The 27,748-nt window shown below is 40.0% G+C and overlaps 1 protein-coding gene across 2 annotated transcripts in view; it reads left to right on the forward strand.

Moving 5' to 3' along the window:
- The window catches only part of VWA3B (von Willebrand factor A domain containing 3B), a 110,744-nt gene that overhangs the window by 26,225 nt on the left and 56,771 nt on the right, over nt 1-27,748 (forward strand). For both annotated transcript variants that reach the window (XM_072135709.1, XM_072135708.1), the window contains exons 10-19: nt 5,417-5,571; nt 7,063-7,201; nt 9,826-9,957; nt 10,035-10,133; nt 13,295-13,477; nt 14,653-14,783; nt 15,002-15,147; nt 18,117-18,254; nt 19,677-19,734; nt 20,032-20,188. In XM_072135709.1, coding sequence (XP_071991810.1) covers nt 5,417-5,571; nt 7,063-7,201; nt 9,826-9,957; nt 10,035-10,133; nt 13,295-13,477; nt 14,653-14,783; nt 15,002-15,147; nt 18,117-18,254; nt 19,677-19,734; nt 20,032-20,188 — 1,338 coding nt within the window. The remainder of the gene's footprint in view (nt 1-5,416; nt 5,572-7,062; nt 7,202-9,825; nt 9,958-10,034; nt 10,134-13,294; nt 13,478-14,652; nt 14,784-15,001; nt 15,148-18,116; nt 18,255-19,676; nt 19,735-20,031; nt 20,189-27,748) is intronic.

A 27,748-nucleotide genomic window follows, 5' to 3' on the forward strand; every position in this document is an offset into this window, starting at 1 on the left:
TGGTGACTGACCGCTTTTCTAAGATGTCCCAATTTGTCCCTCTACCAGGTTTGCCTTCTGCTCCACGTCTTGCCAGTCCCTTCTTCCGCCACATCTTCCGGCTTCATGGCTTTCCCCGGCACATCGTTTCAGTGACAGGGTGTTCAGTTTGTGTCCAAGTTCTGGAGATAAAAGTCATCTGGGAAAAAGTCCGCACCTCATTGCTCCAAGCTTCAGCTCAGACCAAGCATCAACTGGACAAAAAAACGACCGTTTCCTGTCTTAGCTCCTGGTGAGGATAGGGTCTGGCTATCCTCCAAATACGTCCGGCTTAAGATCCCTGGCTACAAATTGAGACCCCGATTCTTGGGTCGATTTGAAATCCTCAGTCGTATCAACCCTGTGGCCTACAAGTTGCGACTGCCTCCTAGCATGCGCATATCCAACTCCTTCCACGTTTCTTTCCTCAAGCCAGTCATCTTAAACCGCTTCTCACGGCAAGTTACACCTCCGGTGCCACAGGTTGATTCTACCGATGTCTTTGAGGTGAAGGAGATCCTGGGTATGAAGACGGTGAGAGCTAGGCGGTTATTTCTTGTAGACTGGAAAGGATTTGGTCCTGAGGAGAGATCGTGGGAGCCAGAGGATCTTGGACAAGAGCGTGCTTCAGCGATTTCCCAAACCCAGGTAGAGGGGGAGGCCAAAGAGTGGGGGGGACTGTCACGGGTGCTACCGCAATGCCTGTCTCGGATCACGGACGCACCTGTGTTCCTCAATGTACCCTCGCTGCAGCCCCTGCGCTGGACTCATCTGTACAGGTTCTTGCTCACCATCGGACTGCCGTGCACTCGCATACCCACCTCCTATGGTGCCTGGGGCGTGTCGGCTGTCGAAAATTTAAAGATCCAGCGCACCACTGATTGGTGCGCTGGCTGAACACCTCCACCTTATAATCCGGCACCTCCCTTCCCACCTTGCCGGATCTTTGTGCTTATGCCACTGAGAAAGCTTCCTTGTGACATTGCTGAGTATCCCTACATTCCCGTTTGTTCCTGCTCCTGAGTCTTGTGTTACCATGTTCCTGTGTTACCAGAGTCCCTCTGTGTTCCTGTGTTACCAGAGTCCCTCCGTGTTCCTGTGTTACCAGAGTCCCTCTCTGTTCCTGTGTTACCAGAGTCCCTCCGTGTTCCTGTGTTGCTGTGTTCCTTGTGCCTGTGTTCCCATTCCCATCTGCCTGGACCTCCCATTGCTGAACCCGTGGACTTGACCTTGCATCTCTGCCGCCTGCCCTGATCCTGGACCTGACCCTGAGACCGTCTCCTGCTAAGGTACCTTGACCTCGGCTGCCACCGCGGGCTAGTCGCACCCGTGGAACGACCTGGTGGTACCCTGCCGCAGCAAGTCCATATAGCTTTATGGCGGGCTCTGGTGAAGACCAGGGGCCACTTAGACTCTGGTCCTAGGTGTCGGCTAGTACCACCTCCCGCGGTAGTCCAGTGGATCCAAGCATCGCCTATCCTGACACCTCCCATGCACACTACGAGTAGAGGCTCCCTGCAGATCTTTATACGGTGTTTTTTACACAGCAGTTCTTATCAGCTGGCTGTGCAAACAGCATCGTATACGTGAGATTTGCAAAGGGCCAGTTGACATCACTGGCTCTCTGCCACCAAATGTGGGCAGAAGGCAAAAGGAGAATAAATTAAAAGATGAATTAAATCGGAGGTGCTCTGCAGAGCCTCAGGCTTATTTGAATATTTTTAAAACCAATATTTCTTCTAAATGCAGCTGTTCCTATTTATACTAAAGTCACATCAATCATCTACCATCAGGGAATCTGGTGGTCGATGTCCTTTAAACTATGGCAGATTTATCATCCAGCATCAGACACTTTACTAAATCATGAGCAGAATAAGACTGTCTAGTCTAACTTTGCTAATCTTACCTTATAACACTTTTAATAGTTCTGCCCCTATCTTTTTATTGTCATGGTTAGGTAAAAATTTAGGCCCCATGTACCTCCATCCAGTTGGAAACTGCTGTGTCAGTTTTTACAATTGGCACAAAATGGGAAAGGTTTATAAAAAGTGTCCTAAGGTTAGAAAAGTGCAGAGTTAGGCTGGACAGTCTTACTCTGCACCAGATTTATAAAAGTATCTAATGATAAAATGATAAAATTGTTGTAGTATAAGATTGTCTAGTCCTACTCTGCACCTATTCGTTGGCTTACTTTACACCAAAATATGACACAATTCTGTTGGGATAGCAATATTTCTGGCGCACGGACCTTTTGGGCTGGAGGTCACGCCCCCTATTCTTAAGCCACACCTGCTTGTCGAGCTAGACGTAGAAGAGCAAGAAAGCTGTCTAAAACCCTTTATAAATGTGGTGCAGACAGTTTTTTGTGTGCAATCTATGACAGAATTCTGTAATGGACAGATTAATAAATCTCCCCCAATAAGTTTAAAGAACAAGAAAGGTATCAGGATAGTAGGTAACACATCAGAACAAGAGCAACGATGTTATCATTTTGTAACTCATTCGGAGGCCTGTGAAAACACTTAGGGGGGCATTTATTATAACTTTATGGGTCATTCTTGGAGTTTTTTTGTGCAGTCCTTTGGCGCAGTTAATAGATTTATCTTCAATTTGTGACTTTTTTGGGTGCAGGCTAAGCTACAGGACTTAGTGGTTTTGAGTGCCTGTGCCTTATTTTATACACTCACCGGCCACTTTATTAGGTACACATGTCCAACTGCTCGTTAACACTTAATTTCTAATCAGCCAATCACATGGCGGCAACTCAGTGCATTTAGGCATGTAGACATGGTCAAGACAATCTCCTGCAGTTCAAACCGAGCATCAGTATGGAGAAGAAAGGTGATTTGAGTGCCTTTGAACGTGGCATGGTTGTTGGTGCCAGAAGGGCTGGTCTGAGTATTTCAGAAACTGCTGATCTACTGGGATTTTCACGCACAACCATCTCTAGGGTTTACAGAGAATGGTCCGAAAAAGAAAAAACATCCTGTGAGCGGCAGTTCTGTGGGCGGAAATGCCTTGTTGATGCCAGAGGTCAGAGGAGAATGGGCAGACTGGTTCGAGCTGATAGAAAGGCAACAGTGACTCAAATCGCCACCCATTACAACCAAGGTAGGCAGAAGAGCATCTCTGAATGCACAGTACGTCGAACTTTGAGGCAGATGGGCTACAGCAGCAGAAGACCACACCAGGTGCCACTCCTTTCAGCTAAGAACAGGAAACTGAGGCTACAATTTGCACAAGCTCATCGAAATTGGACAGTAGAAGATTGGAAAAACGTTGCCTGGTCTGATGAGTCTCGATTTCTGCTGCGACATTCGGATGGTAGGGTCAGAATTTGGCGTCAACAACATGAAAGCATGGATCTATCCTGCCTTGTATCAACGGTTCAGGCTGGTGGTGGTGGTGTCATGGTGTGGGGAATATTTTCTTGGCACTCTTTGGGCCCCTTGGTACCAATTGAGCATCGTTGCAACGCCACAACCTACCTGAGTATTGTTGCTGACCATGTCCATCCCTTTATGACCACAATGTACCCAACATCTGATGGCTACTTTCAGCAGGATAATGCGCCATGTCATAAAGCTGGAATCATCTCAGACTGGTTTCTTGAACATGACAATGAGTTCACTGTACTCAAATGGCCTCCACAGTCACCAGATCTCAATCCAATAGAGCAGTGATGGCGATCCTTTTAGCGGCCGAGTGCCCAAACTTCAACCCAAAACCCCCTTATTTATCGCGAGGTGCCAACCAAAAATTAAAGCAGTAACTTATTGCTCCCTGGTCAACAACTTTTAATCATATTGTCTCCTGAGGAAAGCAACACAGTAGAAAGATGGAAAATTTTCATCATTTTAGCTGCTTTCCAGTGTCCCTCTGTACAGAAAAAATTGTGGGGACAGCAGGAGGTCCTCCAAAGATAATTCGGTCCTGTCTACTCATTCTCCCTCTTCCTACAGTCCCAAGTAGTGAAGTAACTATCAAAATATGACTGCAAGAAGCATCTTTTAAGTTGCTTGGAACTGCAGGAAGATTCTTTGAGTCCTGTCTGGTGCTGGGGTGATGGCACGAGTGCCCACAGAAAGGGCTCTGAGTGCCGCCTCTGGCACCCGTGCCATAGGTTCGCCACCCCTGCAATAGAGCATCTTTGGGATGTGGTGGAACGGGAGATTCGCATCATGGATGTGCAGCCGACAAATCTGCGGCAACTGTGTGATGCCATCATGTCAATATGGACCAAAATCTCTGAAGAATGCTTCCAGCACCTTGTTGAATCTATGCCACGAAGAATTGAGGCAGTTCTGAAGGCAAAAGGGGGTCCAACCCGTTACTAGCATGGTGTACCTAATAAAGTGGCCGGTGAGTGTATAATGAATGGGTGTGCTGCAGACATTTGCACTGTATCTATCTTTATTTTGTGCCTAAAAAGGCACCAAAAAATGTATAAACTCACCTACTCTGAAAATAAACACCCTTTTCATTACTGGATAAAAAGATCTAAGCTTCCAAAATGAAAAATTAACTCTATCAAAAAAATACTTCACCGCAGTTTTCCAATGTAAAATTCCATCATCTAACCATTTTCTACAGGATGTCATCTTTTTGAGTGGGATTATTTCCAATCTCTTAATAATAATAAAGGCAGACTCATTTGAGCAAGAAAATATATTTTTTTTTTACATATCTATAACTTTAGTCCATGTACTTACAGCAAAATGTACATTGAACATGCATTTACTTTTTTGTGCAAAAATTAAGATAAGAATGTTCTGTCACACCTTTTCTCAATCCAGCTTCATTATTCGTCGTAAATGAGATCTACTTTGTAGGGGAATAATTTGCGACAAAATTATGTGCAGCATAAATGACAAGACAAGAAATGGAATGAACTAGGCGCATAAAAAGGCAAACCTGAGACACATTGGGGCTCATTTACTAAGGGTCCGCGGAGCGCATTTTTGTTGGGTTTCCCGCCGATTTCTGTTTTGTGCCAAATTTGGTGCACACGATCAGATTTTAGTGCATCGGCGCCGGCTTGCACGCGACAGATATCGGGGGGGGGGGGGGGTGGCCGTCAGACAACCCGACGGATTCGGACAACGCGCTAGATTTAACATTTAGAATTGTGTCACAAGACAAGCACTTACATGCACCGGGAAGAAAAAGGTGAACTCCGGCGGACCTCGGCGGGGAAGTGACGGATGCAGGAACTCAGGTGAATGATCTTCATGAATCGCACTGGACTTCATGCTCGTCGGACCGTCCGAATCGGGGATCGCGACAGGACCAGGTAAGTAAATTTGCCCCTTTATGATTAATGTCCCCCTTAGTTTCTGTTTACTATGTCCATGTGTCTAGCAATGGTTTGTAAAATTGTCTTCTCTGTAACCTACAGGAAAATAATATAAAATTGATAAATGCCAGATATTGTGACAGATTTGTCCATGTGCTTTGGAAAGATGGCTCTGTGGTACATGTGCATATCAGTAAGGAGAAATGCCGGTGGTATGAGGAGAAAATGATGGCTGCCCTAGACGCAATAAATAGAAGGTGAGATGAGATTATAGAAGTCACTTTGTGCTGTCTTTACATAATATTATTACCCAATGAAGACAATGTGGGACATTATTCCTGCCAGGAAAAAGTTGCAGTTCATGTTGGGGAAATAAGTGGGACAGGGTAGGGGATGCATTGACAGTTCCTGGGGCCAGTTATAGCATATTTCCATGCCAGGTAAGTCATGTGCAGGATATACCTAGAGGCCAGAATCTCTTAGTATTTCCGTTGTGAAGTGAAGGGCCGTTTGGCACATGCACAAGCTGTTGACAAATTCCCTATTAAGTTTATAATCACAGAATGTTACTTTCAGGGGAATGAAATGGTACCTCACGATTGGTTTAGCTGTATACTCTCCCTAAATTATATTTTCTCTTGTATTAGATTGTATGATCTTACAAGGAGGGCTTATTATTTTGTTTAAACATATTTTTGTATTTGTGAATTGTGGCTTATTTTTCTGGTAAAATCATTCTGCATACTTTTCATTTTAGGGTAGAGTAGTTGGGTTGTATATCACCCCAATATGTGTGCCCCTGGTATTTATGTACTATGTTGTACTTTTTAAGTTGTCTTTATTGTGATTTTTGTTGAATTTAATGAAAGTATTATTTTGTTAATATATTTGTGTGCTCTGTTGCACTTTGTTGGGTTGTTTTAATTCATATAATTGCCTATCTGAGCATGATTATTTGGTTGTCATAATACACGGGGGGGGGGGGGTGTATTAAGACTAAAGCTTGGAAAACCAATAAAGGTGCGGAAATGAGGTTTGTCATGTGGCTTGTCTCCCACACAGTGCTTTCACAGTACTGAGATAATAAACAGAGCAATGTTATAGTACAGGGCTATTGCATACAGTGATGTCACAGTACAGGGATAATGCATGCAGTAGTCTCATGGTACAGGAATATATAGATGGTGATGTCATAGTAAAGAAATAATAGACACAGTAATGCCATAGTTCAAACATAATATACACAGTGATTTTACTATAAAGGGATAATACACGCAGCATTGTCACCATACAGGGATAATACACACAGTGATGTCACAGTACAGGGATAATGTGCACAGTGATGTTACAGTATAAGGATAATAAAGAGACTGATATCAGAGTTCAGTCAAGTTTGACATTGTCACACAATACAATGCCAATCTACTCAGTAATGTGACAATACAGCCACAACACATAAATAATCTACCCCATGATATCAGAATTCAGGAATAAAATACAATCAGATAAGGGACATTGATATGATGCAATTTGTACAGGTGCTCATGAATGTGAGTATTTGCTCCTTTTTCAGGTTTCAATAATATAAGCAAGAACACAGCGCACATTGATTGAATGCAATTAGGGAATTTTATTCAGACTCAATATTCTAATGCCATTTCAGCCTCGTTGTGCCTTTGTGTGCTCTATTCTTGATTATAATACTTGTGCTTACTTCTGATTTTATGGTATATTTTAAATTCCTTTAGAATCAAATGGCTTCAGAATGGAAGTAGAGAGCTTTTTGGTACTATCCTTGAAGATCGAGTGTACATTCTTATTGATACCTCACATTCCATGAAGGACAAGCTGTTTTTAGTAAAGGAGAAAATATTGCAACTTTTGCAGGTAATTTATTGTTCTGTAATATTTTTAAGAAAGGTTCATCTATGAGAAAAAAATATGTCATACTGCACAAATGCTATAAAATGGTCTGCAGAACAAGGTGCTTTGTAAGACTAAGGGCGCATTCAGATGGACATGCCCATGTTCACAAAAATGCTTAGTGTATCCGTGTCAAATAAACTGATGATTTGCAACAATAACAGCAAAACATCTGGTTCCTGAGCGTCATGTACACACAAATGTCATGACAAATGGGTTAGTATGCTACCTACAAATATCTCAGTTAGCGTACGAATAGCATATAGACGTGTAACATGCTTGTCTAACATATATTCAGAAGGGTTTTTAACGCCTACTCAATGTCCACTAAAGGTCACTACTGGATCCATTGTAAAAGTTGACCATTAAGCTAAATTAACAGTGGCAGCTATGTTACTGGCCCCCAGTACACCCTTTTCGGAGACTCAAGCGAAAAAAAAACATTTCCCATATGCTCCATTATAGTATTACATGTGTAATTCTTTGTTTCTATCTCTATTGGGGGTATTTATAAAAGCACTTGCGCCACAATTCTGGGGGTTGTGCGCCAAAAACACTTTAAAATGTCTTGCACCACAGTTATCAAGGTTTTTAGACCTTTTTTTTGCAGGTCCCCGACTTTTCCAATTAAGGGGGTGTTTGTGAGATGGGTGTGGTCTTGTGAGAAAGGGGCATGGTTTGTGAGGAATCGTCCATGCGCCTAAAATTCTGGCACACAGTTTACACCAACTAAAAGGAGGTCTAAAGTAGGAAATGAACAGTCTTATACTGCACCAGAATTCATCATCACAGTGATAAATCTGGTGCAGAAAAAGACTAGGGTTTTCCAGCTAGAAACTGACGGAACCCTATTACATCCAGTTACTGTTTCCATTCTAGCACATGGTGAGAAGTCATACTCACAGTATATTTGATACCTGACACTGACACCTAATTTCAGACTCTGATACCTGATGCGGACTTTGATACCTGCCTCTGACACCTTACTCTGATACATGAATTTTATATCTGACTGTCTTCAGAGATCAGACCATGTAGAAATTTGTGCAAATGATTTACTGTATATATATATATATATATATATATATATATATATATATATAATATATAATGGCTATAAGTCATTTACTATAACTGGAAATCCATATAAGTTGGTTCAATGTAGTGATGTGCCATTTGTGAATGCGCCGGCTCATACATTTGAACAAAGAGAGTCATCTCCCTGCAGTGAGCCAATGGCACTATTCACTCCGCCCCTAATGAAGCAATCATGTCTCTTTTAACCTTATACAATTGGGTTACATGTGGAGTGTAGATTGGGAGTCAATAGTTGAAAATATTTTCCATTAAAGTTAAATAGGGAGCTGTTCGTGAGTCAGAACAGCTGGCTCTTTTTAATGAGCTGAGCCAAATGATCCAGCTCACTAAGAAGAGCTGGACTGCCCATCACTAGTTCCATACACATAACAGTTGTGATAGCCGTAAAAAGTCTGGTATGGTGGACGCCTTGTTCTTTTCCCCTCCTTCCCTTAGAAAGTACATACAATGTATCCAATATACTGTACATATTCTGACCTCTGAAGATATCAAACACAGAGATAATTTGAGCATGTTAGATGTAGATGCAGTGTATCTAGCACACATGCTCTGATCTCTGGGAACAGATATCAAACTAGGAGTCGGGTGTCAGAGTCGGTTGTCAGAGTCAAAAGTCAGTTGTCAGTGTCAGGTATATATAATGGAAGAGCTCACAGTTCAGACTCCCTGATTGTATACTTATGAAATAGGGATTATAGATGGGCAGGATAATGACAATGAACTCTTAGCTAGCAGGGATATTATTGCTTCTAAACAGTCATATAATGCTATTAAGTATGTATGGAAGAAGTAAAGAGTAGGATATATAGTTAGGTGGGACGTGCACAAATGGAAAGTCATGTCTGTACAGTGGGTCTTCTTTAATGTCAATGGCATAATAGTAAGCATAATAGTAAGCATTGATTATTACACCATGAATTGATTATTTTTACATAATAACAATGATTATCTAAAAGCCTCTTTATTCTGCATTTCACCCCCATTAAGTACAGCATATTGTAGACATGAATATTGACTTTTGGACATTTTTTTCGGTCTGTACTGTTTTACTTTTAGACACATTTGATAAAATAACATTTGTCGGGCTAACATAGCTTTTCTCATTTTTTATCAATCCCTTTTATCTTCTAGTGAATATCCAGCCCTGTTGAGAGTGATCTGCTTTCTGTAGGTGCTTACTAAGAAAGCTTTTATTGACCCTTCCAAAGTGCTACCCTGATAGCAGTCATTTTAAAAATCTAAATGATCTGCTGGCTGGTTTAAACCATTAAACTACCTCTCATGTATTTTTCTCACACTTTTCAGAAGTGATTTTTTTTTTTAACTCAGATTAGGCTTTTAGAAAGGGCATATTTAAGTTTAACACAAATTATTTTTTCATTTTCAACACCTTAGTAAATTATACCTCAGTAGAACATGACAATCTTTAGTTCTATTCCATAATTCATTTTTATTTATTCTTACAATGATGGTCACATTGATCTCTATAGGAGCAGCTGAAACACAAGGCAATGTTCAATTTTGTAAAGTTTGACTCAAATGTCGAGGCGTGGAAACCCAAGTTGGCAGAGGTTAATGAAGAGAGCATGAAAGAAGCCTGGTGCTGGATAAAGGAGCTTCAGGTACGTTTATTGGTTTATTTCTATTTTTTTATGACTGAAATAATGTGACACTGATTTGGAAATCTGTGTATTTTAAGGTTGGCAGCTCAACCAATACCTTGAAGGCTCTTCAGGTTGCACTCATGGACAGTAATACCCAGGCTGTTTACCTGCTTACTGATGGAAGACCTGATCAGGTACTCACAAAGCAGCTAAATGTAGACTTGCTTTTATTGCATTTACCTATTCTTCAACTGTATACTAACTCTTAAGTGTCTGGTAGTAGTGTCAAACTCATTTTCTCCAGGGGCCACAGCAGTTTCAAGGTTCCTTCAAAAGGTCAAAAAGTACTTTTGGGACTGTATGAATGTAACTCATTTTAACAGTTAAAGGGGTATTCTCGTCTGGACATTCACAATCAGTTTGATAAATTTGCCATATATAAACATTTCTTCAATTGGATGTTATTAAAAAAAATGTTCCTGTGTGAAGATAATTTCTCATAAATGTAGTGATATGGTCCCTTAGAAACGAGATAGCTTCCTCGGATACGGCCACCTCTGCTGGAGGGATTGCACAAAGAAACAAAAGGTGTTTGTATATGAAGTGTCCGGGAGTTACTACATGTCACACAGCCGTCCTGTGGTAATGATTGCTGAATCAAGGAGGTCAGACAGGAATCTATAGCGCATGTCTGGCCACCGCTGCCAGAGTATGACGTGGTCGTAACCGAGGAAGCTATCTCGTTTCTAAGGGACAACATGACTACATTTATGAGAAATTATCTTCACACAGGAACATTTTTTTAAATAAGATCCAATTGAAGAAATGTTTATAAATGGAAGATTAGTGAAACTGAATGTGAATGCCCAGACGAGAATACCCCTTTAAGCAAACTATTAAGGAGTAGTCATATTTATTCAGTATTATCATTAACCTCTTCCCGCCAAGGCCCTTTTTGGAGGGATTGTTTTCTGCTTAATATTCCATGCCATGTACTGGAAAGCGGATATGAAGTGAATGCAGTAAAATTTGTTAAACAATATACAGGTAGTCCCTGGGTTACGTACAAGATAGGGTCCATAGGTTTGTTCTTAAGTTGAATTTATATGTAAGTCGAAACTGTATATTTTATAATTGTAGTTCCAGGCAACATTTTTTTGTGTCCCAGTGACAATTGGAGTTTCAAAGTTTTTTGCTGTAATGGGACCAAGGATTATCAATAAAGCTTCATTACAGACACCTTACAGCTGGTCAGTGCAGTCTGGGACTATAGTAAAGCATCTAGAGAGCTTCACCAGAGGTTACAGTGGTCAGAGGGGTCCGTCTTTAACTAGGGGTCGTGTGTAAGTCAGGTGTCCTTAAGTAGGGGACGCCTGTATTTGAGCCATTTGCTTGTGGGCTTGGTGTTTACGGCTTTCACTGTGCGCCCCCAAATGACATGTCTTCTTTATTTTTTGGGTCAGTACAATCATAGGGATACTAAATTTATATTGGTTGTAATGTGTAATGCATGTAAAAAATTTCAAACCTTCTGTACCAAAAAAAAATCTTCATTTCGCCATCTTCTGGTGGTAATTTTTCATATTTCAGGGTACAGAGCTGTGTAAGGTGTAATTTTTTGCAAGATTAGATGACGTTTTCATTGCTACCATTTTGAGGACTGTGAGGTCTTTTGATCACTTTTTATACTTTTTTTATATGTTGCAAAATGCCGAAAAAGTGGTGTTACAGACATTTGTGTGCAAATGTTACAGGGTTAAACACCGTTACGGGATTAGACTCCGGGAATAACCGTTATTATATTTTTATAAATCAGACATTTTTGGATGTGGCGATACTTAACATGTTTTTGATTTTTGCTATTTATTTTTATATCAAATCTTGGAAAATGGGGGTTATTTGCATTTGTAATTTTTTTTTTTAACTTTATGATGATTAATGTTAAATATACTGACATACTACATTATGGCAGTATATGGGGATTTTATAACTCATTTATAGGCACATTGTAACATATGGCCAGAAATCTTACAGCCTTGATTCTTACAAGGCTGTCATGAAGACAGATCGTTGTCGATGACATCATTGGGAGCGACAATCTAAGCCCATGTGTGTCACCCACTTGCTGATGGCTTTATACCGCCTGCAGCGCTGTTACTGACTATTGAGTCACCTGTTGGTAAGGGGTCAAAATCTGCCCTTTGAAAGCATTTTAAAGAGTAACCATCATTTCACATGATTTTTTATATTGTAAGTCGGAGAATGTTGTGCACATTTTTTCTAATATACTTCATTAAGAAATTCTGCTTAGTTTGTAAAGAAACAGCTAATTGCCGTTACTACTACGTTGCTATGATAAATCTACCGAATTGAAGAGGGATCTTTCTCTCTCTCCCTGGCTGCAGTATGCTATGAGCAGTATTATCAAAGATCAAGCTGAAAGTGAAGTGGTTACTCCTGCATTCTCAGGCCTGTTTAACCAAACATAGGAAGTAGAATTTGTTAAAAAAATATATTAGAAAAGTGTTCACCACATCCCCCCACACAAATATAAAAAAAATGTCTCTAATGACGGTCAGCTTTAAATAACCTGTGACATTGACATGTCACATAACATCCTCATCCATTAAACATGTTCTAGAAATCACATAAAGTGCATTATTATTTGATAAACTAGCCAGATACAATGAACAATTACATGTTAATGCAAAATTACCTGTAAGAATATATTTTTTATAAACTGGGTACGTGAATTGGTCTTGAGCTATGACGTACTTTTACTTTATATGAAGTAGTGGGTACTTAGGGACTATTACTTCTGTTTGTTCCCCGCCCAGTTATCTTCAATGATGCGTATTGACAAGAGTTGGGCTGTGTATGGGACAGCTGGAAGGTGCAGCAGCACCATTCTAACTGCAGATGATCTTCATACATATCTTCATGTTATATTTTAGATATAAATAGACAAAGGTTTTGTTGATTTTTAAGTAAAATATAATGCCATTGCAGAATATTCATTGTATTTGCTTCAAGTTTTCGAACCCTACTGGTAAGAATATAGACGGAACAGCCACAATATAGTTGTGATAAGGCCACATCAATTAAGGCCGCAATCAATTAATTGTGACGATAATTCATAAGAAAATAATTAAGTCACTGTTTCATGTTAACAATTCCTAAAACTGGCACTACATAATAATTTTGTTATGAATTATCGTCACAATTCCTTTATTGATGCACTGGCCTTTTCACAACTATATCATGGCTATGTCATGGCCGCACCATCTTTTAGTACCCTATCACTGTCAAGGGTAGAATTATTAACCAGAAATCACAAACATCTGATTTTTTTCAGCCTACTGACGCAATTCTGGATCAAGTGAATATGCCAAATCAAATTCCTATACACACTATTTCATTTAACTGTGATGACCCTGAGGCAAACAGCTTTTTGTATGAACTTTCCAGCAAGACTGGTGGTCGTTTTCACACCTATAGTAGTAACTTTAAGGATCCTGATGCTCCTCAACCTTTCTTGGTGAGTTTCCACATACATATTTTTCATGAAAACTACAAATATTGATGTAAGAAAACAAAACAAAAAACAAAAAAACAAAGCCACTCTTTTCATCTCTGGTCCAGGTACATTGTAAATTATTACAATACAATTTATTTTATCTGATCAGTTTTAAAGAGAAACTTTCACCACTTCCTCCATTGCTTGGAATTCTTTAATAGGTTGTTGCTCTACCAATTCCAACACAGATTATATTTTATTAGCAATCAGTACTGTTACTTTAGGCCCCCAATATGCTAATTAGGCTCTCTATTCGCAACAACGACACATGGCCCCTGTAGCCTATCACTGACCTCAGCTGTGGGAGCACACCATCATTAGTACTTCATCGCTGCAACATTAGGTGGCCAAAAAATCAAGGGTAAGCTTATAGATACAATGTAAATTATAACAATAAAACCAACCTCAATTTATAAGTTTAGTTATAGTAGACACTTTATTACTTCCTTTAACAGTCGTACTTTGCATCCTTTTAATAGGAATTGCTCCACAAATTTCAATAAAGTTGAAATACATACTCTACTATATACATGTCAGTGTCAATGTCAGGTGGGCAGCTCTAGACTGATGCAGTCTCAGACAGTAACCAACCATCTGACTGTAGAGAACTTTATACAAATATTGAGTGCCAAGACCTACTCCACTGATTACTTAGGAAAGCTAGAGAAAAGGAATATGTGCCAGAATATGTGAAACTATTCCAGTTAAACAATTAAATGAATTGAAGTTTGTTAAGGTGGTGAAGAGTCCTTATTAGGGTTTGGACAGCAATCATCCTCCCAGGAACTTGATCTTATATTCATGAATGCTATCATAAAGTCCTGACAGGGGGATCGCTCATGGACAGGTAAGATCACATATCCCTCTATCTGCAGCCATTTTATGGGCAGGAATGTCTGGCTGATGAGGTAAAAGATAGAAGACTTAAATTTACATATCAAGAAAGCAGAACTTTTATCAGATGTATATTGGTAAATTACCTACTATCCTGACTCCAAACTTACACACACATTACAAAATACATGAGGTAAAGTGGCCAACCCCTTTAAATTATTGTTGCAGGCAGATAGCGATGTATTGGAGAACAATAACCTCTAAGCACACATTATGTAATCTATATTCATTTATATTTTTAGAGTGAAGACATACAATTACTTTTAAATGAAATTGAAGAGGGAAAATCTACACTGGAAAAAATAAAAAAACTGCATGCAGAATGTTTGATGTTAGACTGGTATCATAATGGAGACACCGATCTTCCGAATAGGTAACAGTGATTTTATGTACTGAACTGCAACAGTCACTTCATATACAGAATTCTTTCTATGTGAAATAGTGATCCTATAGGCTATTGATGATTTATGATGCATTACAATGTTTAATATGGTTGACATGAATAATTTTGTAGAATATCATTAAACACCGGGATAGCACGTTGATGGAAATTCTTAGGTGTAATCAAGTTTGTTTCATTGTACATGCCAGGAAATTCCCGAAGCAAAGCCATACATATCTCTCTAGGGTGCAATCTGCACATGAAGCCAGACCTTCATTGTCATCTTCATCACTGCTACATCGGTCAACTTTAAATCCTCCTAGACTACTCCGGAGAAAGAAGACAAGGCATGCAGGTAATGTGAATATGAATTTTGATGCACCAAAAAAAAGTATCTGATAGAGAACACAGTGCAAATCACAAGCATAGCACCATAGCAGTGGTACTTCTTTTTTTAGCTCATCCCCTTCAGTTGAACAGGACTGAACTACAAAAAAAACATGTTAGCAGTAGGCATGGAACCCTCAGTTTTCTTGGTGGACTTTGCATGTTCTTATATGTGCAAACACAGAAGTGTGTCGCACGCTCTATTTTAAAGGTGCACCATAAAAAAAGTTGGTGCACTCTGTCAGTGGATTCTGCACATTTCACATCCAAACTGCACATTGTTACTATTTGTATCTCTTATAATTTACTCCTGAACACTAAAATTTTACCACATTTATCAATCATTATAGATACTTTTATGACTTACAGTAAAAAGGTGTGGCCTCATAAAATAGGCATTACTTTGATGTAAAAGGGGCACACACCTAAATCTATTAGGAGTCTGTATTTCCATAATTTGGACCAATTTTATTAATATTGCAAATAGTTTTGAGTGCATCTGTAAAGGGGTATTCTCATCTGGGCATTCACATTGAATTTAATTAATCAACCATTTACGCTGGAGATCAAAATGATAGAACATCACACAATTTCCTAAATGTCACAGGCATTGTGTAGTCCTATGTGATTATATCCTAACATGAGTAAAATAGCAGTATTTTAAGCTGATTTAATTGATATTAATCTAGCACCTGGTGCTTATTTCCTTAATAATCTGACAGACCCTATTTAACCGACAGCCTAACTTTCCAGCTTTGCTCACTTTGGCTTTCATCTGGACAACCTTTTCATCTGGACAACCACTTTGGAAAGGCACTCCATTTTTAGAAAGTCAGCTAGAAAGTAAAGCTAGTTTCACATTGGCGTTGGTGCTGCACTTCTGTTGCGCATCCTTTGCATTTTGTCTCAGTTTTGCTTCTGTGTTGTCTCTATATCCGCAAAAAAACTAAATGTTTAACATCGCTTTGAAAACATAACACCTGGTTTCTCAGTCTCATCAGGGAAAACAACTAACAATGTATCAGTTTTTTTGCAGACCCATAGACTTCTATTGCCTTTTGTGATCCACATCCGTGGAACAGTGAAAAAATAAGCCAATGCGAAAACACCTATTGAAAACAATGGCTTTGTGAGGCATTTGTGGAGATCACCGAACCATGGATGTAAAAAACAAAGCCAATGTAATAGAGCCCTAAGGCCCCTTCCACACTTGCGTTGCAGATCATGTCAGAGTTTGATCAGGGTTTGGTCAGTGAAAAACGCACATTTTGCATCAGAGTGCAATCAGTTTTCAGTTAGAGTTTGTTCAGTGTCTCAGTTTTTCACGCACGTTTTTGATGCAATTGCAATGCAATTTCAATGCGTTTTTCACGCGCAGAAAATGCGCGTGAAATGGATTCAGGACTGAGCTCTATCTTTTCTATGGCAATTGATGCGTGAAAAACGCATTGCACTTGCATTGCACTTGCAAGTGTCTCAGAGTGCAATGCGTTTTTGATGCATCTCCATAGACTTGTATGGTGCGTTTTTCACGTGCATGACTTGCAAAAGTAAAGCATGTTGAGTTTTAAACGCGCGTTAAAAAAAACGGGCGTGTGTGTGCGTGAAAAAAAAATGCAAGTCTGAAAAGACCCATTGATTACAATGGGTCAGAGTGCAATGCAAGTGAAAAACGCAAGTGTGAAAGGGGCCTTAGGTTGCCAGTTACTTAGGGTTTGTAAAATAATTAAAGGGGTATTCCCTTGAATGAAAGTTTTTTAAATGTACTCAGTGTAACAAAATAACACATTCTCTTATTTACTGTTAATAAAAATGCAGCATTTCACAGATATAATTCCAACCTGTCTCTATCAGTCCTTCTGTACACAATTTCAGTTGCCCTTAGACACGACCCTGTAACTTCTGACATAGGGTCAGGGAGGCCATCTTGGAGTTCTGTGGAGTGGAGTTTCTCTCTATATGCTCCCTGCACTCTGAGCCAGAGCTGATACACAGACACTGACATCCTGCCGGCAGCAGCGAGAGGAGAACTACAAGCTACAAACAGATAAGTTCTTTATCTGGGGAGGCACAACAGGAAGGCACAGCAGATCTATTTCTTGTGGAATAGCAGTGCTGGCTGTCATTGTGTGTAATAGGCATCTAATGGATCTCATCATCTCTTATCCGTCTCATCTCTCTTTCTATGTGTCAAATACTAGTACAATGTTCAGAAGCCAGATGAAAGTGCATTTAAACATGTACCCTGACAATCTAATCACATTGTCAGCTCCCAGAACTAGAGGGATCATGAAGTATCTGCTTAGAGAGTTCCTGCCCACACTCCAGAATTTTACACTGACCATTCTAAAACAGAAATAAAACTGAGTAAAATTGTGAAGTAATGGTTTAAAAATGATTTTTAATGTGTTAACTTCAGGAAATTACCACCAGGTGCAAGATTGACACCAATAACGTGCGGGTATCTGAGGGTGCAGTCACACGTTGCAGTTAAAATTGTAGCACAATCAGCTTTGAGGTGGTTATAGGTGTAGTTTTGTAAATTTGTGAAACAGGTTTCTCCTTCTAAATAAAATGCACCCATTCAGCTCATATCTTTCACCTGTTAAATGAACAAAACTGCACCTAAAACCACCTCAAATCTGATTGTAACCCTCACAGTGTGGTCACATGTTGCGTTTTGCTTGCATTTTCATTGTGTTTTGAAACGCATTACAACAGCTGAGGAGAGGAGATTTGCCTAATTACATTGCTGTTAACATTTGCAAATGTGTTTACAAAACACATTGATGAAATTAACTTGTCACGTGCAAAATATATATGTATTGTAATAAAGATAATCAGGTTTTTTTCACAATTGTGGAGCTGAATTAACTATATAAAACACACACAAATGTATATAAAATTTAAATTTCTTTTTCTTGGGATCTCTAATAGAACATACAAGGTCTAGCCTTCTCAGGGCTCTGAGCCATGGCGTCAGGCTGTCTGAAAGTATAACTGATATACATGGACTGCCTGAAACTAAAGAATTGTTCCTCAATATGGACAAGAAAACTGCATCTGTCCTCAAAGGTAATTTTAAGAGAACTCAGATTAAATATAGAAACATATCATGAAGACATATGGAACTATTCATTAAAATTACCTTATGCTTAGGGTGATGCCACACATGACTTTTCGGTCCGTTTTTAAGCATGCATTTTCAGTCCGTTTAAAAATGCATGCATTTTAAACACATTTTTAAAAATCATTTTTCCCAATTATCTTAATAGATAAACAGGTTGTAAGCAGCCAAACGCATGGTAAATGGTCAAAAACAGTAAAAAACGGATGCAATTTAAACGGACTAAAAATGCATTCTTAAAAACGAACCAAAAACGCCATGTGTGGCAGCACCTGAGTACCATGTAGGTAAACTATTAATGTCAGTTTTATTTCAACAAGTTGTTACTTATGGTAACACACATTCCACTATTTGCTTATTAATATTTCCACATGTATCATAACAGGTCCCATATTATGATAAAATAACTGAAAAATAAATATTTTCCTAACTCTGGATATCATTCTTCCTTGTCTTTAATGGGATGGGAGACATTTACTATGGCGTTTCTGCCAGTTTTGTGGCGCTCTCATCCCATGTTCTGCTCTCCGACCTATTTATTACTTTTTCGAGCTCCGACTCTTCTCCGAAAAGGGGCGTGGCTTTGGCAGAATGGAAACTCAAACACAATTAATATGTGTCGCAGCCATTTTTGGGCGCTGGAAATTGGCGGAAAGTAGACCAAAAGAAATTTGGTCTAGCAGGGACACAAAACAGTGCTATTGCACGATTGCCTGTTCTCCGACTGCTAGACACATTTCTGGTGCTTGGGACAGATTTTGGTCCCAGGGACAGAAAATGGTCTCAGTGCCAAAAATGTATCTGCACAGCTCCACAATATTAAATGTGTATTTTCTTTCTGAGAGCAGGTCGGTAACAAAGCCAATGCAGACACCGACACTTTATATAAATGTCCCCCAATGTGTCACTAGAAAATTACCTAGTTTTAAAACCAAGTCTGAATCCTGAAAGTTTCACTTTGGTCACTAAGCATAATAATTGAATGATGCTTCTCACTCCTTTATGGAAAATTAAAGATCCTTTAATATATGACAGGATATCATAGAGATAGTGGGATCTGTTATATCTAAGAGATGGTTAATGAAGATAACCAAGATAATTTAGCTACAGATGCAGATAAGATTTGTGTTATGTTAAGGCTGTAAGCTTCTGCAGCTGCCCCCTTCTCCTCCATGCTGCCATTTTCCAATGGTGGCACCTGGAATCACAATCAATTTACAATTGCAGTTTTTTCAGGCTATATGATTGTTCCATTAAAAAGTAAGGAATGTTGCAGTTTGGTCCCTTTTTCATGAATAATGCACAGAGATGCCTCACTAAACTGACGGACTTAGCCTGTAGTCTTCTGCAACTTTTTGTTTTCATTGCAGACCTGAATCTTATAGATGGCAGCAAAAGTCAAACAAAAGTGAAGAAATTACCCAAAAAGTAAGTTTACTTTAAAAGGGGGTTTCCACCTTCCCTGGAAAAGCCCTGGGGGCTGGAACAGGGCAAAGAAAAAAAGTAAAGTGTACTTAACCTGCTAATTTCTACCATTGTACCCCCTTCCCGGGAAGGCGGAGTCAAGTAATTCATTTTTTTGTTTTCCTTTCTCCTGCCTCAGCCTCTTTTTACAGATCTGTTTAGATTTATTTTGTTTCACCTTTTATGTTTCTAAATTTGATTTGTTTCATTTGTGTATGTGGTATACAAAATTATTGTTAATAGTTGGTAATTATATTTTAGCTCTCTGGACATTTCCACATCTCGCTGGCTGAAAACCTATGGGCTGGGTCCAAGGAGGCTTACTATAATGGATGCTTTGGCACCAGCAACTGTTCCACACTCTGCTAAATACATCCCAGTTTTGGATAAGCATGTTGTTTCTAGAGTTTTTGATGAGGTAAGAACACAGTGATAATTTAGGATAGAATAAGGTTTATTCAAGACTCTCTGTGTAACGCGTATTTAAACAATGAATTATCTGCATCTTACGTTTCTTCCCTCAAATGTCCACTGTCAGAAATTAGTATTCATGGATATTACTCCATTCAGAATATAACTCCACTTTACAGAGTATGTTCACATATGGTTAAATTTGTGCACATGTATACAGGACCATTCTATTAATTTTGACAGTTGTCCTCAAGCTGCAGCACTGCACTGGGGCGGAGACTGCACTGGGAGGACACCCCCTCGTGCTAAACCTAGAATTTTTCATACAGTGAAGATGATCATAAATTGTATTATATTAGTTTGATGGTGTAATAATAATTGACACATTGATTTCAATAAACCTAACTTATGTTATCACACAAAATGTATCTATCATAATCAGGATTGTGTAGTTTTGATTATTACCACTAAGGGGCAGTCTTGAGCTGCTGCCATGACATTGTATTTAGGTTCCTCATGCTGACATGTTTAATTGTCAGGCAATATGTCCATTGCCCTAATAGCTATTTCCTATTGTCATTAGTCTTTAGACTATTATTCTTTTCTTATGAAACAAATCCTTTTGTTATGGAAAACACATCTTTTACTTAGTGTACTATTCTATATTCCATTTTTCTAATATTGAACAAGTAATTGGCAGCAGCATTATAAAATGATTCTGTACTTTATATATTCTTAATACTGGTAATCAGATGTTTATTGGTACAGGTAGATCTACACATGGGAGTGCAGTTGTTTTGAGAATAATTTGGATGTACAGATAAATACTAATAGTTTTAAATTATGCGGCAAGCTGAAATAGGAAGATCTCATCTTCTTGGTATATTGTGTAAAGGATATCAGGATATTATTGGATACTCAAGACCCAATCCTTGGGCACTCTGTTATCTATTCTGCTCCCTGTTGTTTACCTATGGGCATTGTCCTAAAGGTCTTTTCAACAGGTATATAATAAGAAAATTACACCATTATTACACAATCTTGCACAGAAATGTGTTTTGGGGGTTGTGAGCTAGCTGCACAAAATGATGGTAGTTCCTGGCCCCCATGGACTTATATTGTGCACAGTTACATTGTGCACAGTGAGGCATGGTGCATGTACTAGGTATTACCGCACCTTGTTCATCCTGAGCAGCCGCATGAAAGCAGCATCTACTCCTACTCGGTTTTGTGGCACAGCCAATCAACTTCAGTGGACATCAGCCGGGAGTGTGACCTGCACAGTCTATGTGTGCTTGAAGCCTTAGGCCCCTTTCACACTTGCGTTTTTTCACACTTGTATTCTGTGCATGCTTTTGATGTGCAAAAAAAGTATTGCACCCTGACCCAATGTATTGAATGGGTTTTGTTTGACATGTGAGTATCAGTTAAAGAATCATATGGTTTGAAACACGTGCGTTAAAAAACGCAATGAAAACGCAGTAAAGACGCAAACAACATGCGCACAAAATCGAGTATGACAGAGGCCTTACCCAGTGGCCTGATGTTAATGAGAGGCTGCCATAGCAACTGCCATAGCAAACTTGCCCACTGACCGAGCAGACGATGATTTATGTTTTTCATTTATTACATCTTTCTTACAGACATAAAAATCATTTTTTGTCATTTGCCCATTTCCTGGTATGAAACTGTGTCAGGGGAAATAGATGATCACGTACCTACCAATTATTAAACAAAATAATTGAAAGTTAACAAGTGTCAACTGACTTTCTACATCATTTGACTCGCATTAAAGGCAATTTATCTATCCGGTCCTTACAGTGTATTTTTTCTCCTCCCACCTTCCTTGGATATGTACAAAATTTGCTACATTTCCATGTATCATCTTGATTTATTTTCTAAACATACAATATTCATATAGTCATATAGTCATATGTATTTGATAACCATATGATCGGATTAGTTAAGGTCATTATTAATGTTTTTAGCAACATCTTGCTATTTTGTACTATGTTCAGTAACGCAGATTGAGATGACTCTACAGTGAAGCAAGTTTCATTTCAAATTATATAAATTGTTTTATATTCTAAACCCCCTTCTAGATCCCATTTTGTGACAGGGTTATTTGCTTGCCAAAAGGTAACACAGCCGGTTATAATCTTCCTGCCTTCTCATTTCGTCTCCCGTTAACCATATTAAGTTGCTATGGCAGCCTCTCATTAACATCAGGCCAGTGTGTGCTCTCTGTCACTTGATAGAAAGAGCGCATTACTTGATCTGTTTCGGGAGATTAATTCATTATACCCCTTATTAGAATTACTCATCTGCTAACAAGAAGCTGTGTGCTGGACATGTTGTTGAGCAAGTTTGCTAGCAAAGGTTATTTCTTATTTCATTATTCATCGACTAACATTCACGGCACCTGCTTTTAATACACTTTTTTATAACAACCTATTTTGCCTTCATGACCTTCATATCTTAATGTAACAATGGCCATGAGGCCTTAGTTTGGTGGGAATCAGACACCTGGACCTTCACCTACCTCCTCCAGGCATTGGCCAGATCCGGAATCTATACATGTGTAGAATCATTGAGTGGTCTAGAGTCCAGGGTCAGAGGTCATAAGGATAGGTCATTAATATAAAAAATGCACAGGGACCCCTTTTAACATGTTCATTGTAACATTTAGAAATCTTTGTTGAGTAAGTGCAAATAATAAAACTGGTTGTATTTGGCTACACAGTTGCACTGTATTCTCAGTTGGGTGTAATTATACAAGTTCTCAGTTGAGTTTTCTCGGTGATAATTAGAATAAGGTTTCTCAGTAATATAAATATTGTGTACATCTAGAATTCATTTACTGAGACAATTAAACAGCATCCTAATGGCTTCACTGAGTGGAAAAAGGTCCACAGAGACTCCATGTGTAGGCGGAAATGTCTGTGATATTTTTGTCACATGTATATAATTAAAATAACTTTTTTACCTAACCTTTATAGCTAACCCTTTATTGCAACCTCTTTCGTCATCATGATGGCAGCGGGTCTGCAGACCCATCCCTCAGCCAAGAGCTGTGGGTGGCACATAATGCAGCATTTTTCATTATACCGTACTCTGCTGCTATTATGAAAATTGCCAGTGTCATTATCTCCTATATTATAATTATTGTTATAATTATTTATTTATAGAGCACCATCAATTACATGGTGCTGTGCAAGCCTTAGGGGATTCACAGACATTACATAAAGACAAGAACAATTGCAAGTGCAAATACAAGATTACAGAGATCAGGAGACAAGTAGAGGGAGGACCCTGCCAATGAGGGCTCCCAACCTATATTAGAGGGAAGATGGAGACACAGGGTAATGGAGCAGAGCAGTGCAGTTATTGTGTGTTGTAGGCAATCTTTAACAGGTGGGTACCAGTTTATGTTTGGAAGGTGGGGGACAATCTGACACATTTTGGTAGAGAGTTCCAGAGTATCAGGGAAGAATGGGAGAAGTCCTCGATATGGTTTTGAGAAGAGCGGATGGTAAGCTGAAGGTCCTGTGAGGATCAGAGATTAGGTGTGGGATGGTATTGGGTGATTTGATATATGGAGGGGACACGTTGTGGATGGCTTTGTATGTCATGGTAAGTGTTTTAAATTGAATTCGCTGTGCAATGGGTAACCAGTGGAGAGTCTTGCAAAGGTGAAAAGCGAGGAGATAGATGGTCTAGCCGGGCAGCAGAGGATGGATTGGAGGGGTGTTAGGGAGTTAGCTGGGAAACCACAGAGAACAATGTTGCAGAAGTCCAAGCAGGAGATGATGAGGCCATGGACTAGTAATTTTGTAGACTCTGGATTGAGGAAGAGTCAGATGCACAAGATTTCTTGAGATGGAGGCGGCAGGTTGTACTAAGGGCCTGGATGTCAATCTTAAAGGATAAGGCAGAGTCAAAGATGACTCCAAGGTAGCAGACATTATAAACACACACACAGCACTGCTATACACAAATAAGAAACACACTGCGCACCACTATATATATAAACACTGTGGGAGATTTGGCCCAGTAGAGACCGTGGTAGCGGGGTGCTGTGATGCAGTTCAAGACAGTAACACCAGGGTACAGTCCAAAACAGGTCTAGCCTGCGTTTATTGCAGCAAGAACAAAATAAAACAGCCTTCACTTTCAGGCAACAAAACAAATAATATCCTACCCATCAGGGTGCTAACTATACAGTGAATCTCTAACTCACCACTACAAAATACTTTGCTGCTCCAGGCACAGAGGTCAGGGCTGTGTGCTCTCCACCTCCAGTCAGAGACAACCCTTTCAGCTCTGCTCAGCGGCTTTATGCAGGCTGATTAGGCTGTTCCCACCACCTGTGTCCAAGGTGCTGGACACCACAACCTCAGCACTAAGGCCTTGCATAATAGAAAAACCTAGGGGAAACATACCGCCCATCCACAGTTAACCCCTTCAGTGTCTCACAACACTCACAACTCTGCTATACAAACACAAGGAGCTTGGCACAACTGTAATATAATAATATTAATTTGCTACACGGAGCTTGCCAATGGGGCTCACAATCCAATCAACCTACCAGTATGTTTTAGAGTGTGTAAGGAAACTGGAGGACCCGGTGGAAACTGTACACATAAACACACACACAGCACTGCTATACACACATAAGGAGCACACGGGACACTACTATACACATAAGCACACACACATCTCTGCTATACACACATAAGGAAAACACTGGACTTAACTATACACATGAATACATACACACACACACAGAACCTCCCTCCTTTCCTCTTACCCTGTCCCAGGGCAGCATGTCCCCATTCTCGGCAGTATCAGGACCTTGAGTGATGTAGGAATCATGTGATATAAGGCTATACTGTATATATTATAGTTAATAACAAGGAACTATAGTATAAACCTATGAAAAGAGATTTAGGCTACATTCAAACACATATATATACGGCCGATATATGTCCCCCATACACTTCTATGGGCTCACGGCACACGTGCGGCACCGTACCACTCTGTAGCCTGTAGAAAGATAGGACATGTCCTATCTTTCTACGTGATACGGCACCGTGCGCTGTATATGCCTATGGAGAGGGGCGGGGGTGAGCTGCTCCACTCCGCAGCGCCGATGTATGCTCGCCGTACTACGATACGGCAGGCATACATCGTATGCATGTAGCCTTAGACCTCATAATGTATCCGCCTCCTGTGCTGGCTGGTGGACAAAACTACGGCAGGTTCGACCAGGTGTTGTTTTGAGTAAAATTCTGTGATCACCCACATGGCGTTTGAGGTGGCATAGCTGCCAGAATAATCGAAATTTCTTGCAGTGCGCAAGAAATTTGATTATATTGGTGCTCCTACACCTTATAACTGGCGTAGAAGCCCTGATAAATGTTCCCCTATTGGGTCAGTCCTATTATTGAGTGATAGGGTATTTATTCTATTTGTAGGCTACCCATTTATTGATACAGTATTTCCTTATTAGATGCACTAAAATATATTGTATATATATGAATGTATATTGAACGGTAATGATGTTGGGATTCTTGGGAAACCAGACCTTCAGGAGGGTTCCTCATGGGATGTGTGGTGTTTTGGCGGGTAAAAATTTTTCCTGCCTGGGGCCTGTTGTCACCCGGGCGACAGTAGCTGATTTGCTGTCTCAGCGGGCCAGTGATTTCCTGTGGCTGGGGTGTTTCTGCTTCAGCTTCCAGCCAACAACCGGGTGAGTCCCCAACTGTTAGTCTGCTGTTACCTGTCCTTTCCTCTTTGTCTCCGGTTCTGCAGTCCTTTCAGGCTTCCTTGGCTTCCTCCTCCTCTATTATGCCAGCGGCCTCTGCGGCCAGCGGCAGCTACGTTGCTAAGGATGTATTTTGTGTTCCTGGTTTTATCGGTTCTGGTTGTCTTCCTGTTCAGAATGTATCATCTGTTGCTTCTTTGTCCAGAGGGTGTTACTTTGAGTGAACTGCTTTCTTTTTCAGTGTGTCGGTGCGTCTGTGTAAAGTTTGCTTTATTTAACCCCTTCCCGAATTGCACCGTACTAGTACGGCGCAAGCGGGGTCCCGGGGGAGGGAGAGGGTTCACGGGCCGAGCCCTCTCCATAGCCAGTATGTCTTTGCTGCATATTGCAGCAAAGCCTTACCGGTAACACCCGCGATCGGTGCTAGCAATGGTGCCGGCGGTTCAAAAAGATGGTGGCGCATGGGCGATGCCATCTTGTCGTGGATTGTCGCTCCCCATGACGTCATCGGGAAGCGGCGATCTGTCGCCATGGTCACCATTACAATCTGCTATCAGCACACAAGAAAACGTTGCAAATGCGTTTTTTCACCATTTTCACTGCATTTGGAATTTTTTTCCCACTTCCCAGTACAAGGCATGGAATATTAAATACTGTCACTTTGAAGTGCAAAAAATAAGCTATAATACAGCTCTTTATGTGGAAAAATAAAAAAGTTATAGATTTTTGAAGGTGGGGAGTGAAAAATGGAAGTGAAAAAACTAAAAAGGGCCAAGTCGTTAAGGGGTTAATATAAGGTAGTAAATAAAGGCCCTGGCCAATATGTTTCACTCAAGTGGTTGTGTAATTTATTTAGGTAAAGATATCTGGTCACTTTGGAGGTCTTTATCATTCCATATAGAGTGAAGAGAAATAATATTTATATTCTCACACAGGAATTATCTCAGTTATTAGTTATATTTATATTTTAGTTATATTTATTTATCATGTAATTTTTTCTGTTGTAATATGATTGTAAAAAATTATATGAATCTATGAGGGACATGTATCATAGTTTTTTTTCCTTTGGTAAATTTTTGAGACATTTGGCATGTTTTTTTTGCGCCTTATGTATGATCATGTGTTTTTACTTGTGATATATGTTCAGTTTTGCTTATCCTAGCAGGCGCAAATTTTGGCTTCTTTTTGAGAGTTTTTGTTGCAAATATCCCCCCAGGGAGATGACGACATATGAGGCTGCGGTCACAAGTGGTGTTAAGAGGGCGTCACACGTTACGTTTTGATTGCATTTTTAAATGTTGCGTTTTAATTGCAATTTAATTGCATTTTAAAACACATTACAACAGCTGAGGAGAGGTGATTTGCCTACCGTATATGCCGGCGTATAAGACGACTGGGCGTATAAGACGACCCCCAACTTCTGCCCTAAAAATATAGAATTTGGTATATACTCACTGTATAAGACTACCCCTCTCCCAAATGAAAGAAAGTCTGCTTAAAACAAACAAGAGAGCAAGTGCCTGGTGATCATAACTGTAAGCTGCGATATTAATGAAGATCCGACATGCTTCTGTAAGTGCCGCCTGTGACCCCCAGCTCTGTGACGCCGACCGCTGTGACAGGGCGGCTGCATTAGCATACAGCGCGCCGCCCCGTCAGCGCGTACTAAGCCTCTTCTAATGACTGTGAGAGGCGGACTGCCGCGCGGTCCCAGGAAGCGGCTCTCTGCGCGCTGACCGGGGAAAAAAAACACCTCACACAATGCGGCCCCCGTATATCCGGCGTATAAGACGACCCCCC

Source organism: Engystomops pustulosus, chromosome 2 (genome assembly GCF_040894005.1).
Source record: "Engystomops pustulosus chromosome 2, aEngPut4.maternal, whole genome shotgun sequence".
NCBI classification, from domain to species: Eukaryota; Metazoa; Chordata; class Amphibia; order Anura; family Leptodactylidae; genus Engystomops; species Engystomops pustulosus.